General features: G+C 38.6%; 2 protein-coding genes across 23 annotated transcripts in view; one reads left to right on the forward strand and one right to left on the reverse strand.

The window, feature by feature from the left end:
- The window catches only part of EPSTI1 (epithelial stromal interaction 1), a 306,029-nt gene that overhangs the window by 95,891 nt on the left and 193,524 nt on the right, over nucleotides 1–16,614 (reverse strand). The window lies entirely within an intron of this gene.
- FAM216B (family with sequence similarity 216 member B) lies at nucleotides 3,348–7,894 on the forward strand. The gene is made up of 3 exons (XM_015120988.3): nucleotides 3,348–3,509; nucleotides 5,868–5,988; nucleotides 7,695–7,894. The coding sequence occupies exons 1-3, from the start codon at nucleotides 3,411–3,413 to the stop codon at nucleotides 7,892–7,894; spliced, it is 420 nt and encodes a 139-aa protein (XP_014976474.2). The 5' UTR covers nucleotides 3,348–3,410.

Consider the following 16,614-nt stretch of genomic DNA (forward strand, 5'->3'; position numbering starts at 1 on the left):
GATTGACAATGTCAACTCTGCACACAACTGTTCTTTATCTCTTGGTAAAGAATCATCAACCTCTCAGATCCAGTGAAAGATTTTATGTTATTCACTGGCATTTACAGACACTTGTTTGTGCTGTGCTTATTTCCCGGGAGGTCTGCATTCAAATTATTGGGGAAAAAATGCAAGACTTTTGCATCTCTTGAGCCCTTTCTTCTTTAAGGCATATGATTCATCACTCTCATCTCCCTTCTTTTTACTTCCCCTTAGTCTCCTAAGAATTTTGAATGTGTTTTCTTTTGATATTTCTTCTTCCCTTTCCTCTAGGAACTCTTCATCTTTGCAGATAAGCTGGCATTCAGAAGGAGGACACTTGAGAAATAAAGGAAGCCAGTAGAATAATGCAGTCACAGAAGAAAGGATGAGGTCAGTGTGGACTCTGGTCTTATGCCACAGGTTCATTATCATCATGTGTAGCCTCAAATTAAGATAACATATGGAGAATATCTTACTCCCCCACAAAATGAAAAGGAACTTAGCTTAAACTATGGAATAATTTCATATGTTACCACAGTCAAAATCATGCCCATACCTCTATATTCAGGAATTCTTCCTTCATCATCCTGAGCAATGGGGAAGGGGACTACTGACTCCAAATTCTGGAAATATTTATGTCATGGCCCATTGCCCTGATGGATTTCTTGACCTTTAATATTTAGAATCTCAGCCTGTATGCGTGTTACTCCCCCATATCTGCACAGAACACAGATATGGTAGATTTAGAAGATGACACTTGATTAGACACAAAATTTGGAAGAAAAAATATCAACCTGTGTAGCTGAATGTTACCCAGAAGTGAAGAAAGGCATGAAGCCAGATTTCCCCAGCTCTTTGTTTCATCACATGATGTTGCTTGGATATCAGCTTATCAACAGACTTCCACCGCCACCACCATATGAACAGAGTCCGCATAAGAAAACTACACCGAATATGAATGCCAGCTTTTAAAAGTGGGGGAACTACAGTATAGGGTAAGTTCTTTTTAGGCAAATCTGTGTTTTTGTTTCAGATATATTATTTTGTAGATGTTTTTCCCTCTGAATTCCATGAGTATTTTAATCAAATTGTATCAGGTATAGGCCACTCGAATAGGTAAATTTATTCAGCAGTAGCCCCAGAAAAGCATACATGAATTGCTGCCATAAGAAAGAGCATCAGTCATTTCCTTATGCTATTTGAGGAGACAAGAAATCTTTTCAGCTTGAAGCATATTTATTCTCTGTTCTACAGATCTGGAAAATGGGAGGAGGGTTATTGAAATGATTTGAGTATAGGATAGAGCGTAAGCGTCAATCACAGAGAATATTAAAAGAGGATATCTTGGTTGGTATGGTTTCCGGAGTGCACACAGTTAAAATATGTATAGTTTAATTTATACGTTTATATAGCAGAAACAGTACACACAGAGATGTTGACTAATGTTTTCCTAATAAATTTCTCTTCTGGAAGAATGGAACCTTCAATGTGTGAACTCAAATGAGTCTCCACACGTATTACAATACTCCTTAAGCATGTGTATGTTTGTGAACCTATGTGTGTGTATGTGTTTGTGTGTCTGAACATGCATGAAGGTTGGGTAGAGAGAGAAGAAACTGGCATAAAGTGAGAGCATTCTATATTCACGATTTCAGTGAATCAAACACCCAGTGAGGTAGGCATTGTAACTGCTGTCATAAGGATGAGAGGCTGAGGCTTACAGAAGAAAAGAAATTCAAGTCTTTCTAGTTCTAAAGGCCATACAGCCTCTATTATAGTTTATTTTCTTCAGTTAGTACATGGTGCAGGTATTGATAATAATCTATGTTTAGCAGATTGTTACTATGCTTGATTTGCTGTGGTCTTACTTTCTATCATTCAGTAATTCACACTGCTAACAAAGACAAAGGAGTAAGCAGATGGGAAAATACTCTGGGTTTGCACTTTGTGACTTGGCAACTGATTCCAACATGTCTACTCTTGCTGGATTGTTAAATTCATATTATTATACACCCTTCAGACTCTAAACCCTAAATCACCAGGAAAGGAGACTTAATCATAGCAAATGTGACTCCTTTATTCTGTGTCTTTGTCAGGCAAGTGGAAACATGACAAGTTTAATAGTTTATTTTATAGTACAATGCTATAAAATTGCACATCTAAATTTGCAAGAAGTGGAGAATGATGTAAAGGCATACTATACTACCATTAAAAATTATATTTTTAAGGAATACTTAATGATCTGAGAAAGTGCACAAAACATATAAATTATGATCTCCCTTTTCTAAAATTACACACAATGTACACAGAAAAAATAAATAAGAGGAAAGTGAAACTCAACGTGGTGCCTCATACCTGTAATCCCAGCACTTTGGGAGCCTGAGGTGGAGGATAACTTGAGCCCAGGAGTTTGAGACCAGCCTGGGGAACATAGGGAGAACATTGTCTGGGAAACATTATCTCTAGTAACAATTTAAAAAATAACTGGGTGTGGGGTGTGTACCTGTAGTCCTAGCTACTTAGGAGGCTGAGGTGGGAGGATGGCTTGAGCCCAGGAGTTCAAGACTGCAGTGAGCTATAATCACACCACTGTGCTCCAGCCTGGGTGACAGAGTGAGACTCTGTCTCACAAAATATATATAAATAAATAAGTAAAGGAAATCAACCAAATACTAACAATAATTATAGATAATTAGATACAAGTTGAGTATGCCTTATCCAAAATGCTTGGGACCAGAAGTGTTTTGAATTCCAGATTTTTTTTTTTTTTTGATTCTGGAAAATTTGCATTATCTTTGCTAGTTGAGCCTCCCAAATCCAAAAATCCAAAATCCAATATTCTCCAATGAGCATTTCCTTTGAGCATCATGTGGGCACTAAAAGTTTTGGATTTGGAGCATTTCAGATGTTGGACTTTTAGATTTGGGATGCTCAACTTGTATGAGTAATCTTATTTTCTTCTTCAATTTTTAAATTCTTCCAAATCTTCCAAAACAATATATATTACTTTTAGAATCAGATATGATAATCAATAGTATTTAAAATTATCAAAAAATTACTATTATAAAAATAGTATGCTCTACAACCCAGCTGTTCCAAACAGTTAAACAGAAAGACAAGGGCTCTGAATTATTCCTTAACTTCATAAATAATTAATAATTATTTTCATAAATAAAGGGCAAGACTAAGAAAAGGTGTGGAATTAAGTAGTGTGGTGATGTCCAATTACTTGGAAATGTGAGCAAATGTTCCTACCCCTTAGAACAAATTACATTTTTAAAAATTCATTCACTTGCTTACTTATTTACTTAAGTACATCCCCAAAACTGGTTGAGTTAAAAGAAATTTTATGCTATGCTTTGTTGTTTCTTGGAGGTACAGGATAAACGATGGGACAAAACTGGAAAAGACAACAAAAGCTCTGGAATGTTCCACAGCTTCCTTTCATTCGAGTTCCTCACTCCATCTATGACACTTCCTTACTAAAGGTATGGCCTGCCTGCCTGCCTGCCTGCCTGCCTGCCTGCCTTCCTTCCTTCCTCCCTCCCTCCCTTCATCCCTCCCTCCCTCTCTCCCTCTCTCTCTCTCTCTCTTTGTCTTTCTCTCTTTCTCTCTTTCTTTCTTTCACAGATAGAGTGACCTGTCTGTCCTTCAAGGTCTGAGGACTTTTTCTGCTGTCTTTGTTTACCTAGCATTAGGAAGAATATTTGTCCCAAAATAAGCCCTTGCTGAATGTTGAAGGCCACGCATGAGTGAATGAATGAGCACTTGGGTAACCTCCTATACCCGCCCCATCTCAGGAGCTTTGGTAGACGGTCACCTCTTCATGGCTGACCCACTGTCAGCAACGGGAAACTTACTAATTGGCCACACTGTGGCTGCCTTTTGAAAAGCTCCTTTTAGTCAAAGTTAGTTAAAGCCATTCTAATAAATAGGCTGTAAAAATTTCAGTTCTCTCCTAAACCCTCAAGGAAGGATCAACAACAGGGTAAGAATATTAGTAATGTTACCTGCTACTTCTCATTTAGGAAGTTTAGGGTTTTACTAAGGAAAAGAAGTAGGCATTTTTTGCTTTGTAAAATAAAATCATCACTTTTAAGATTTTTATCTTCTATGGAAACTCCCATTGCACTTTGGAGTTCTGCTCTTGAAATTGGCTTCCAATTTTCATATTATCTTGTTCTCAATCATTTTAAAAGGCAAAATTAGTTATTCAGGAGTGGAATTCATTCTCTTCAAATATATTATCCTTTAAAATATCTACTTCAGAAACTAAAGCTGAAATAGTATCTCAAATTATGAAGCACTTGGCTTTGCTACTTTCACTCCAGATAGATTTTCGATATTAAGTTTAAGGCCAAAAAAATAAAAACAAAACAAAACGCTAACTCACAAATTTCAGGCCCACACAAAATGTCTAACAGGTAAAAGTCACCTTACTTTACCTTTACATATAATTATCTTAAGTTTAGTTTTTATTGCATAGTTACCAACTCATTTTGAAAACTCTATTATTGTTTTGAATGTTTTGGCCTAGAGTGAACTTATTTTATATTGATTTTTCTAGAATGTTGATGCCACTATCTGTTTCCCTATCTGTAAAGTGAACAGAATAAATTGTTCATCTCCTCGGATTGTTGAAAATTAAGAGATTATGCATGCAAAATACATGCAAATGTGAAGGCAAAATGCTGGGCACAGTATATAATGAACACTTAAGATATCTTAGGTATGTAATAGTAATTGAAGTCTTGACCCTTCTTATTTCTTTCTACTTTTAAGAAAGTAGCCTTCTAAATGGTCTGTCTACCAATGATCTCTTTCCTTGAGCCCATTCTCCACTGCAGGGCCATTTTTTTAAATGCAAATCTGGTCAGTTGAGAGTATGGTGTTTTGGGTTGGATCATTTGTTGGAAAGGTGTGGGAAGCTGTCCTGTGCTTTGCAGGATGCTGAGCAAATCCCAGGCCTCTACTCACTGAATGTAAGGAGCACCCCCTCCTCCTCTCACCAATTTGGACAATCAAAACATTTTGCAGGCATTGCCAAATGTCCCCTGGGAGTCAAAATCATTCCTGTTGAGAGTCACTGCCTTAAAGACCTTTGATGGCTCCTCATAGGATAGTTAATCCTTAAACTCTTAACATAGCTAAAAGGTTTCCATCATCTTCCCTTAACAGTCTTTTCACAATCAGACTCTATGTTCCCTTTGAACTAAAAAAAAAAAAAAGTTAGAATTTCTAATAGGTTTCCAGGTGTTGTGCATGCCATTTGAGAACCAGTATTCTAGTCCCTTAAGGAAACTCCTCATCTAAGACTCAGATAAGATGATCGTCTCATTTAGGAAACCTTCCTTGACTGTTTAGGGAGCTTGTTTACATTCTTTGTTTTCATGGCACCTTTTTACTAATGATATAATGAGCCCTTACCACATTATGCATCCATCTATTTCCCTTGCTTTTGAGAACTTTCAGTGGGAAATTTTCTACCAGTCCAGAGGCCTAGCATACTTCAGCTCTGTGTAGCTTATTACAACCTACTTTCCTCAATAAGGATCAATGAAATTATAAGATCCTGTAAATCTTTAGATGTCCCTCAGTTCAAGACAATTACCTAGAATTTTTTACTCACATATTTTCATCATTATACAGATTAGCAGAAGGCTGTTTAAGCAAATGAAGAGAGGAAACTCCCCAATTGTTATTTTCCAATTGTTGCACATTAAAAAAATATATATGTTTAGCAAGAGAAGCCTCTTATTTCCATAAAAGTTAGCTTTGAATACATCAAAATTTGAATGCTGTGGAACTCCACAGACTCATCAAAATCACCTGTTCTGTTCCGACAGGACCTCAACCAAGGGCAACAGCGCTACTTTTACAGCATTATGAGGATTTACAACTCCAGGCCCCAGTGGGAGGCCCTGCAGACCCGCTACATTCACAGCCTTCAGCACCAACAGCTGCTTGGTAAATTTAACTACGTGATCCAAACTAAGCACCTAAGGAATCAACTTGTGCTGTAGCCAGAAGTCGTTTCCAGATAAATAATTCAAGTACAATGGCATCTACTGGCGTGCTATTTTATCAACATAGTAGTTGGTTAACCAAGTTTCAAAGTGCTTATTCTTGACAATGGAAAGCAAGGTTTTATGGGTAAATTAATAGGGTTTAAAGAAATTCAAGTATGGATTGTGATAAAATGTCAACTCTCTGAGATTTGTGGGAACTTAAGTAAATCAGTGGGTCTGGGCTTACAAAACCAGGCGAGGCTCAAAGCACAGCTCAGGTCCTTGCTGTGTGCGAACTCAGAAACTTGGTTTACTCACGACAATAATAGTTACATTTATTGCTCATTGACCACGTTCCAGACATTGTGCCAAGAGCTTTACATACGATATCTCATTTTATCTCCAATTTATGGCATAGAAAATGGAAGCTCAGGCAAGTTATGTAACTTGATCAAGATCACACACAGGTAATAAATGTTAGTTAGGACTTCAAGCCAGAGCTGTCACCTCCGAAGTTTATACATTTTCAGCCCCATCCTCTGCTGTCTCTCCTCTTCTTTCAACCTCTTTAGATTTGATGAAGCACAAATGAAATAATGGTTGTGAAAGACCTTCACAAATTGTAAGCATCAACTTACCGAAAGGCATAATTGTTGTAAAGTCCCTTTTCTTGGCAGGAAATGCTTTCAGTTGCTGGCTGCCCTTCATCATACTGTTCTCCTAACTCCACTAGAGTGCTTTTTAAACAAAAATCTACTCACTTGGCTTTAGCACATCTACTTTATGCTGTTGTTTTTGTATTTACACAAACGGAAGGCATGGTTTGTGCAATTGATTTAATAAAAACAATAACAATAGGTACCTTTTATTGAGGGCTTCCTATGTGTCAGGTGCTCGTCTAAGAACTTTGCAGGTATTGTATTTAACGCTCAAACACCTCTATGTGGTAGGTGTCTTTATGACCTACAGTTTACAGAAGAGAAAACTAAAACATGGACAAGTTAAATAGCTTGACCAGGGTCATGCAACTATTGAATAGTAAACAGAGAAGCCAGGATTCAGTCTGGTCCCCATGATTGTCTGAAGTGGCACTAGAAGCATCATCTAGTAGCTTTGTTTTTATAGCAAAATTGCATAGAAGCCAATGAATCCAGAAGCGGAAGTATTCAATGCTTAGTGCATATAAAATCCACCAGGTACCTTATCAAAATGCAGATTTCCAAGCTTAACCCTCAGAGTTCCTGATTCAGAAGGTCTTTAGAGTCATAAATCTGCATTTTTAATTAGCATTTTGAAAAAGCATGTGGCCTCAGCCCAGTGATTCACCAGTTGGTGTTCTGCAGACTACATGTTGAGAAACACTGAGAGAGATCAAATATATCTTTCTGGTTTGAAGAAAGTTTTGATATCGAAGATATCATGGCTCAAGTCCCTTTCCAAATAATTTGACATGTTAATCAATGACTAAGTGTTTATTAACTTATTGAGTGAGAAATGCAAAAGAAGAAAAATACACTTCCAGTCTTCAAAGATCATATAATCTGGGCATGCTCACCACAAGAGTAGAAAAAATTGTGTACACATAAGTAAATAGTTGCAGTTTTGTTTTCTTATTTGCTTTGTAAAATTGTTGATTTTGAAGTTTCTCTCATTTCTTTCCCTTACGCTATATTACTCAACGGGAAGCCTTGTCTTATGCTCTTGTGCTTAGAGATTCAACCAAGAGAGCCTCAGCCAAGGTAGCTCCTCAAAGAACCATTTCACGGAAAACTTCAGCCATGACAAGAAGACGTCCATCAGTACTACCTGTATCTGTGGTTCTACTTAGGGCCCAAAGTAAAAGGGGCCAAATGCTCAGGAACTGAGACATGGCAGCATTTTTGGAAACAGGAAGTTTGCCCATGTATCCCTGGTATCTAGTGGGTGCTTAGTGCATATTTGTTGAATGACAGGGAATAATTTCTAATATAAACCCCAGACCTAAAAATAATCTCTGATTCATAAAAATTTTGCCAGCAAGACCAAGAGGTTTAAGAGCAATGGAGCCGAGAGTAAGCAAGCCTTTCCACATAACATCCGTAGAGTAAAAGGACTTTTAAAGCTTTCAAAGTAAAAGTTTCCTTTGAATTAGAACCTCCCAGAGAAGTCCTCAAAACAGTGAAAGGGGACAAGTGACCAGAAGGAGCCAGGTCCTCTGTCACTGGGTGACCATTTCTTGCAAACTATCGTGCATACATTTTGAAAATATACATAACAACACAGGGTTAACACAGATCATAGAGGGCTTACAAAACTATATCATCCCAGCAATAACTGGCCTGTACATTTCCTTCCTCTCCTCTTCCCCATCACGCAATGGCATTTAATATGGTCCCAAAGCTCTTTTAGTTCTCACCTGGTTTGATCACTTTGTGTCATCTTGAAACGTGCACTTACCAGTCTACCGCAGCTGAATTGATTTTACGCAGCTGTAACTGGTCTTGACATGGATAGGAGAAGTCATGCACACATCTTTCCCTGGCAGCTGAAGAAACACTCTTAAAAGAATGTGAAATAGCCCTGAAGACTTGATTTCAAGTTCAACCTTTCTGTGGCCTCAAATGCTTTAAGCAAAGTACACAAAACTATACTAAGCAAAAAGTGAGATAGCAGTGAGTCAGTTCATCATATAAATGGCATAGTGTTGCGTTAGTTATATTTAATGGTTATTTTCATCACCAGAGATTTTGTGTATGTGTGTGTATGTGTGTGTGTGTGTGTCTGTATGTGTGTTAAAAATCAGTCACCAGTTCTCAAGTAAAGTCAAAACAAAACAAAAAAATGCTTCTTCCTCATCATTTTAAAATACATCACCCCATTCAAATCAGCTAATGCCTATGAAAGGAATTGGTTGAGGTGGAATATAAACTTGATTGACAAGAGATGTGCTAACATTGATCTGAAAGGAATATGCTGCATTATTATCAGAAAAAAATCATTATCTTCTCTTTGCAATCATGAACATATAACATATAAAATTTGTCATGAGATTCTGAAAACTAGTATTGAGGTCCAGCACTACTTCTGAGCTCCTGTCTGACTTTTCTTTGGGAGGAATGGGAAGCGTGGTTGGCCCACTAGTCTGATAAGAAGTCTTGAGGAAACTAATACTGACCTTGCTGGGATCATTCACTTAATCATAAAGACGCTTCTTGACCTCTGCAAATTCTGGCCCTGACATGTATTCTAAATACCTTTATAGTTCTAAGTTAGAAATTGTTACATAGACTTAAAAGAAGAAAAGACTTCAGTGGGACTGGGATGAGCTGCATAATAGTCTCATAAAGCAGAGAGGTTGGTGGGAGACCTAACTTGGCCTATACTAACCTTCCCATTGTTTTCACAATGGGCCTTTTATATCCTCTGATCTGCTTGCCTGCACTTTTATCTTAGACTATTTTTTGATGGGCATAGGTATTTGCTGTGTAAGCCTTACCTAGTGATGCAGAATATCAAGGAGGCCACTTACAATTCTAAGCTGCATCCCTGTATCAAAAATCTCAGAAGCACCTTGCATCTGATAGAGGCTTTTAAGAGCAGATTGACAGGTGAATGTCACAGGTCCACAAGAAGGACAAATAGATTTAAGTTGGTACAAAAGTTTCCATTTGTTGGTTCTCCCTTTTAAGAAGATAATGTGCCCCTGCACTTGAGTACCTTACTTGAAACTTAAAGAAATGTAATTGGTTATGGTGCTGGGAGAAAGGGGTGTACCTGGGAGGACATTGAGAAAGATAAACAAAGGGGAAGGAAGAGAGGACAACCTGTAACTTTTAGCAAAGGCTACCACTTTTAACTGTTAGAGAAAATGCTATTGCTAGAACTCACAATGTCAATATACATTATCAGAACTTAAGTCCTGGAGATCAGAGACTGTTTCACCTGAAATTGCTAGCACCTAGAATGGCCCCTGGTTGCGGTAGGCAATCAGTAACACTCTTTGAATAATAACGAGGCCTTCAAAGATTCTGCAAGTCAGACTGGCCTCTGGCTTTGTGATATTGTTCTAGGGTCCCAGGAACCCACAATTGTTGATGAGGAGTAGCAGTAGAATATCAAGGACAGATGTGAGACAACAAGTCTACCCCACAAGGGGCAGGCAATAGAGGGTACACTGGAAAGAATTTTAAAACAATAATAAAGCTGACTACAAGTTGAACTATTTTTTATTACCACCACGAGCCAGCAATTCTAAATAATATCAGTGATAAAATATTCATCCCCCAAAATCTTTTATTGGACTAGGTTCTAAACAATTTCTGAGGTTACTGTTGAGTTTTAAATAATACATATATGTAAGCTTCAAAGTAGCGCATTTGTATGGCTTTTCTTCAATAACCATTTTACTCCACATGGAAAGTAATTCAGAGAACTTCCTGCTATATGGTCAGCTCTCAGTACACACAGTATCAGCTCATGTGTCTCTAGCCCCTGTAGTACTATATACTCTTGCATTTAAATGATAGATTTGAAATGAGCAATGATTGTGCCATGATTGTAAAGACAAGAAACATAACCTGAAATACTTCAATTTTTGATTCTATTGGCCGTTTAGAGTTTTTAAAACAATTTTTATGCATCATTTATATACAATAAATGAGCTCGAAGTTCAATGAATTTTTCTTCATTTCAATTACTACATTTTAATTTCAAGATCTATGTAATTTTGTTATAAATCTTTTTTGTAATCAGCTTTTATAGTCTATTTTTGCTTGTATATGTATTCCCTCTTTTTAAAAAAAATATAGATTCAGTGGGTACACATGCAGGTGTGTTACATGGGTATATTTCATAATGCTGGGGTTTGGATTTCTATAGAACCCATCACCCAAATAGTAAACATAGTACCCAATAAGTCACTTTTCGACCCTTGCCCCCATCCCTCTCTCTCTGTTGGAGTCATCAGTATCTATTGTTTCCATTTTTATATCCAAATGTACCCTTTGTTTACTTTTCACTTATAAGTGAGAATATGTGGTATTTGATTTTCTGTTTCTGCATTAATTGATTTTGGATAATGGCCTCCAGCTGCATTCATGTGGCTGCAAAGGAGATGTTTTATTCCTTTTTATGGCTGCGTAGTATTCCATGGGGTGTGTGTGTGTGTGTGTGTGTGTATTACATTTTTTAAATCCAATCCACTGTTGATAGACACTTAGGTTGATACTATGACTTTGCTATTGTGAATAGTGCTATGATAAACATACGAATGCAGATGTCCTTTTGAGAAAACAATTTCTTTTCCTTTGGGTAGATGCCCAGCTGTAGCATTGCTAGGTGGACTAGTAGTTCTATTTTTATTTCTTTGAGAAATCTCCATACTGTTTTCCATAGAGGTTGAAAGTTCAATGAATCTTGACAAATGCATACAGTCACATAACCACCACAATTGACATAGAACGTTTTCACTACCCAAATGTTACCTTATCCTTTTTGCAATCAATCTCCTCCCCTGAAGTCTGGCCCCATGGAAATCACTGAGCTATTCTCTATCACTCTAGTCTTGCCTTCTCTAGAATTTTGCATAATTGGAGTCAGAGTATAGTGTTTTACACCTGGTTTCTCTCACTAGCATGATGCTATTGAGGGTCCTCATGTTGCATTTGTCAGCAGTTTGTTCCTTTTCTTTGCTAAGTTACATTCCATTGTATGGATACACCACAATTTGCTTATCCAGTCACTGGTTGATGAGCATTTGGAGTTTTTGGACTATGAGGCATAAAACTTCTATAAATTTTAAATGTAGGCCTTTGCATGAACCTAAGTTTTTATTTCTCCTGGATAGTTTCCTAGGAGCACAATTACTAAGTCACATAGCAGATTTAGGCTTAATTTTTTAAGATACTGCCAAAGTGCTTTCCAAAGTGGTTGCACCGTTTTGCACTCCCACTAGCAATGAATAAGAGCCCTAATTGCACCACATTCTTACAATGTCCAACATTTTAATTTTTGTGTTCTAGTGACTGTAGCTGCTGGGTAGAGGAGAATTTGTGTATGTGGAAAATACAAGCATTGCAGCTACTAGTTACAGTTACCCTCTTACTGGTAACAGTGATAAATTTCAGGAAAGAGGATCATGATAGATATGGGGTGATGATACTGATAATCTTGGAGATTTAACAGAAGAAATTTCTAAGTTTAGCAGTGAACCCTGATAACTCTTCAGTTTATTTTTAGGGAAGAAAGACAGGGATTAGAGGAAGTGAGGAAAAGGAAAAAGAAGTAACCCCTGCAGGAAGGACCATCCCTGGAAAAAACTGTGGTATGAATTCAGTGTGTACTCATTAACTTCTTACCCTTCCTTGTTTGTATTGTTCTTCAGGTTCACAAATCAACACCCTATCACCACTACCAAAATCTTTATGCACTGTATTAGTTATTGATTGCTGCATAATAAATTACTCCAAAATTTCATGTCTTAAAACAACAATATTTACTACCTCGCACTTTCTGTAGTCAGGCATCTAGACATGGCTTAGCTGAGGCTGCTGGCTCATAGTCCTACACAAGGCTGAAATCAAAGTGTCCACTGAGGCTGTGGTCTCATTTGAAGATTCAAACAGGAAAGGCTCCACGTCCAAGCTCACTCCGGTAATTGTTGGCAGAATTCAGTTCCCTGGGGCCTGGTGGACTCAGGGCCTCAGTTCCTTACTGGCTGTTGGCTGGAGGCTGCTCTCATAGGCCCTGCCACATAGGCCACTCAACAGGGCATCTCGCCAATGGCAACTTGCTTCATCAGAGTTAGAAAACCAGAGAGTGTGTGTAATGTGGAAGTCACGATCTTTTATAACTTAACGTATCAGTTTCACTAAGTTCTATTCAATAGAAACAAGTCACTAGGTCCAGTCCCACACAAAGGAAGGTAGTCAAAGGTATGAATACAGAAGGTGGGCTTATTGGGAGCCATTTCAGAAGTGTCTACCAAAGCCAGGACTAGGGTGAAGTGAGTGGCATGCCAGGGGTACAGAATTGAAGGTAACACTTATTCTAGCACAGCCCTGAGAATGAATCCCACCAGATACCTCATTCACCTCACCCTGGTCCTGACCCTGCTGCCTGCCACATGCACCTAACACATCTATTCTGTTTTCCGCCTACCCAATTTGTGCTCCCTGCAGAGACACTAGCCTGAGCCTGTCTTCTCAGGCAACTAACTGTTCCATGGTGTGCATTTTCTTTCCTCCATGACCCTCTCCTGAGTCTCAGTTGTTTTTTGTTCCAATTTTCCAGCATGCTCTTGGGGAAAAATGAGATGAAATAAGTCTAAATATTTAATCATTAATACCTAATTCTTACATAATCTATATATTTAGACCAGTATTCATTAGAATACCTTCCACATACCCAACTCACTGAGGATACTTAATGAACATGCAAATTCCACTCCTGGGTCCCATTCTAGACCCAGTGAATCGGGATCAGAATCTGAGAGATAGCATCCCTGGTGACTTAAGTTTGTTAAAACATAATGGCCTTTTGCATTACGGAGTGACTTCATTAGTCATATGCCCTAACCCTAAAAAACTGAATTTCTATTCGGAAAATTTGCCAAAAATTTAGGGGCAAGAGCTGCGTGATTAGAGAGTCTTTTTTGGGTAGGGGAAATATCTCCTTGATAACCCTCAGTATCTTGTGAGATAAACTACTTATTATTCTCACTTAAAAGCTGGTTGAACTGATGATATATTTTAAAGCATACCTGAACCTACTCAAATGGTTTCTTTTTCCTTGGTATTACTAAATATGCATTACAGTGTTACCAAATGAATCCTTGGCTTTTCCTAGCAGTCCGTGTTTTGTGATGAAGTCCATAGGAATGTGTTCAAGAGTTGCTGTACCTTTTCAATTAAAATGAGTTGCTAATTGCATCAGTGCTTATAGAGGAAACCATTATATCAGCCTCATTGACTCTGTTTTTCCCCACTAAATTACAGTCAGTTGCCTGAAATGTAATCAATTCCTGTATTGAAAATCAATCCTGTGTCTGCCTCTAGAGAATTCTCGCTCATTTTTCTCCGTATTAGAGCTATCACACCATGGCAGTTACACAATGGATTCAGCCAAGTCAGAAGTAGAAGCAATGCCTGTCGCTATTGAAAACCACAGATTAGGTGCAGTGTCAGAGGCAATTACCCGATTGCAACGGAATCAAAAACTCAGATGTTATGTGGTGTGAGTTCCTAAGCATCCTCCTGGCTCATAGATCATGGGAGACCTGAGGGCAACCAAGTACCTGGTTGTAAATGAAGAGTCCTAGAGAAAGAAATTTCCCACTTTAAGAATAATGTAATGGGCTGGGTGTGGTGGCTCAAGCCTGTAATCCCAACACTTTGTGAAGTCGAGGTGGGAAAGGTCAGGAGTTTGAGACCAGTCTGGCCAACATGGTGAAACCCCATCTCTACTAAATATGCAAAAATTAGCTGGGCGTGGTGACTCACACCTGTAGTCCCAGCTACTTGGGAGGCTGAGGCACAAGAATTGCTTGAACCCGGGAGGTGGAAGTTGTACTGAGCTGAGGTCATGATTACACCGCTGCACTCCAGCCCAGGCAACAGAGTGAGACTGCGTCTCAAAATAATAATTAATAATAATAATAATAAAATGAAGGATATTTGGATATTTGATTTTCTAGAAGGACAATCAAAATGACTTGACGAGGTATCATTGAAAGTCAGTGCTATTTCAGAAGTCTAGCTTTCTTTAAGAAAAAAATCACATTCTTGTAAATATATACTTATTTGAATTCAGTAAGCCAATATGTGTTGCATTGTGCATTTATGTAAGAAAGTAAAGATCAGAAGGCAAAGCTCCATGTTTCAGGAGGTGTCTTTGAAACACAAAATGTAAGGTCAGGGAGGTAGGGAGGGGCTGGGGCTGGTTGAGGGCTGGGAGGCATGCTGAGGGGTCAGATGGTGTGTAAAAGGCATCGAGCAGGTGTCGAATGTGGCTTCATTTTCTAACTGAAGGACTAGAGAGCTAAAAACGCAGTCAGGGAATTAAGATCAAAAGAATATGTGTATAATCCATGCAAATTAAACAGCTTTTAATTCATGGAAGAGTCAGGCTTCAAGGTTCAAGCCATCAGGTTCTTTTCCACAAAAAGAAGAGAATACGCAGAACAAGAAAGTCATTTTAGAATTTAGCCTAATTCTTGAAAGAATCTACGTAATTAAAAAAAGTAACAAATGCAAAAGTTAATTTTTTTTCAAAATTGTAAGTTTATGATTAAGTATCTCATGGCGAAATGGTATATGTTATGTGGTTCTTCTTACGTTGTTTGGTCATTTATGTGTTTAAATATTTGCAAAACCTGAGAGACAGCAGGAATAATGTTCACTAACTATGATGTTTACAAGCGATTAGGTTTTGCTGAAGTACAGAGAACATACATACGCAAGCAGTGGGAAACAAGTCTAGGAAGACATTATGGCTTGGTCATGGAGAAACTGCACTAACTTTAGTTGGCAGAAAATAGGCAGTCACTGGAGCTGTTTTTAGTAGGAGGTTGGCCTGAGAACATGTTATGAGGACTGATTTCCAACACTGGGCAGGAAAAGTCAGGTTTAAAAAAAAGAAAGAAATCAGGGAAACATTTCAGGGGTATACCCCAACATTCCAGGAGCAGAAATGAGGAGGACTGAACTTGGAAATGAAATACAGGGAAAACAAGCAAAAGGCCTGGTGCCAGAAGAACCCAACTCGAGTAGGTGAAACATCCTGACATGTTCTGAGGCCAAACTCCTACTGAAACAGACCAAGGGGATCACAGGAGACCAGAGGAAAAAGCACAGGGAAAACGGCCCTCAGAAGAAAAGCTGATGTGGGGGACAGTGAAACATCATCTGGTTTGGGGCAAGTTGAGTTGAAGCTTCCCACATTTCACAGGCACTGACATGGGTGCCACAACACAGAGAGACGTCAGCCCTGGGAGTGGCGTTGCGGTGAATGGAGGGAAACAAACCAGGGAAGGAGGGCAGACGGGGGAGAGAACAGAACCAGGGACAGGACCTGGGGACAGGCAGGGTTGCAGCATGGAGCCCAAGAGGAGCCAGAGTGAACATTTAGAAAAGTAGGCGCAGAGCTAGCCTCACAGAGGTCAAGGGAAGAGGAAAATCAAAGAAGGAAGGGTTAATGCTTGCATGCGGAAAATAGGATAGAGTAAGTTAAGGCCATTGTGGGTAGGGGCCTGGTTAGTGAGCTTAGGAGAGCAGCTCTATTCAGATTTGAGGGCAGCCTCTGGACTGTGAAGAGTGAGGATTAAGGGGTAGGAAAGTGCAGGCACAGCACAATGCATGTCCAAGATGTTTGCTCAGCATCCATTCATGGTTCTGATTCTTTCATTCTACCTAGGCTTTCTAGAAATTCCTCTCTCAAGCCCATTTTCTCCATTCACTCATACAGAGTATTTCCCTTCCACCACAATGGAAGGCATTTTCACAAGCTGATACCAGCTGAATGTGTTAATGGAGTCTCATGATGAAATTCTATCAGGCAGAGCATATTGTTATTGCAATATATTTTATTAGTCTATTAGCACATGTTATAA

Source organism: Macaca mulatta, chromosome 17 (genome assembly GCF_049350105.2).
Source record: "Macaca mulatta isolate MMU2019108-1 chromosome 17, T2T-MMU8v2.0, whole genome shotgun sequence".
NCBI lineage: Eukaryota > Metazoa > Chordata > Mammalia > Primates > Cercopithecidae > Macaca > Macaca mulatta.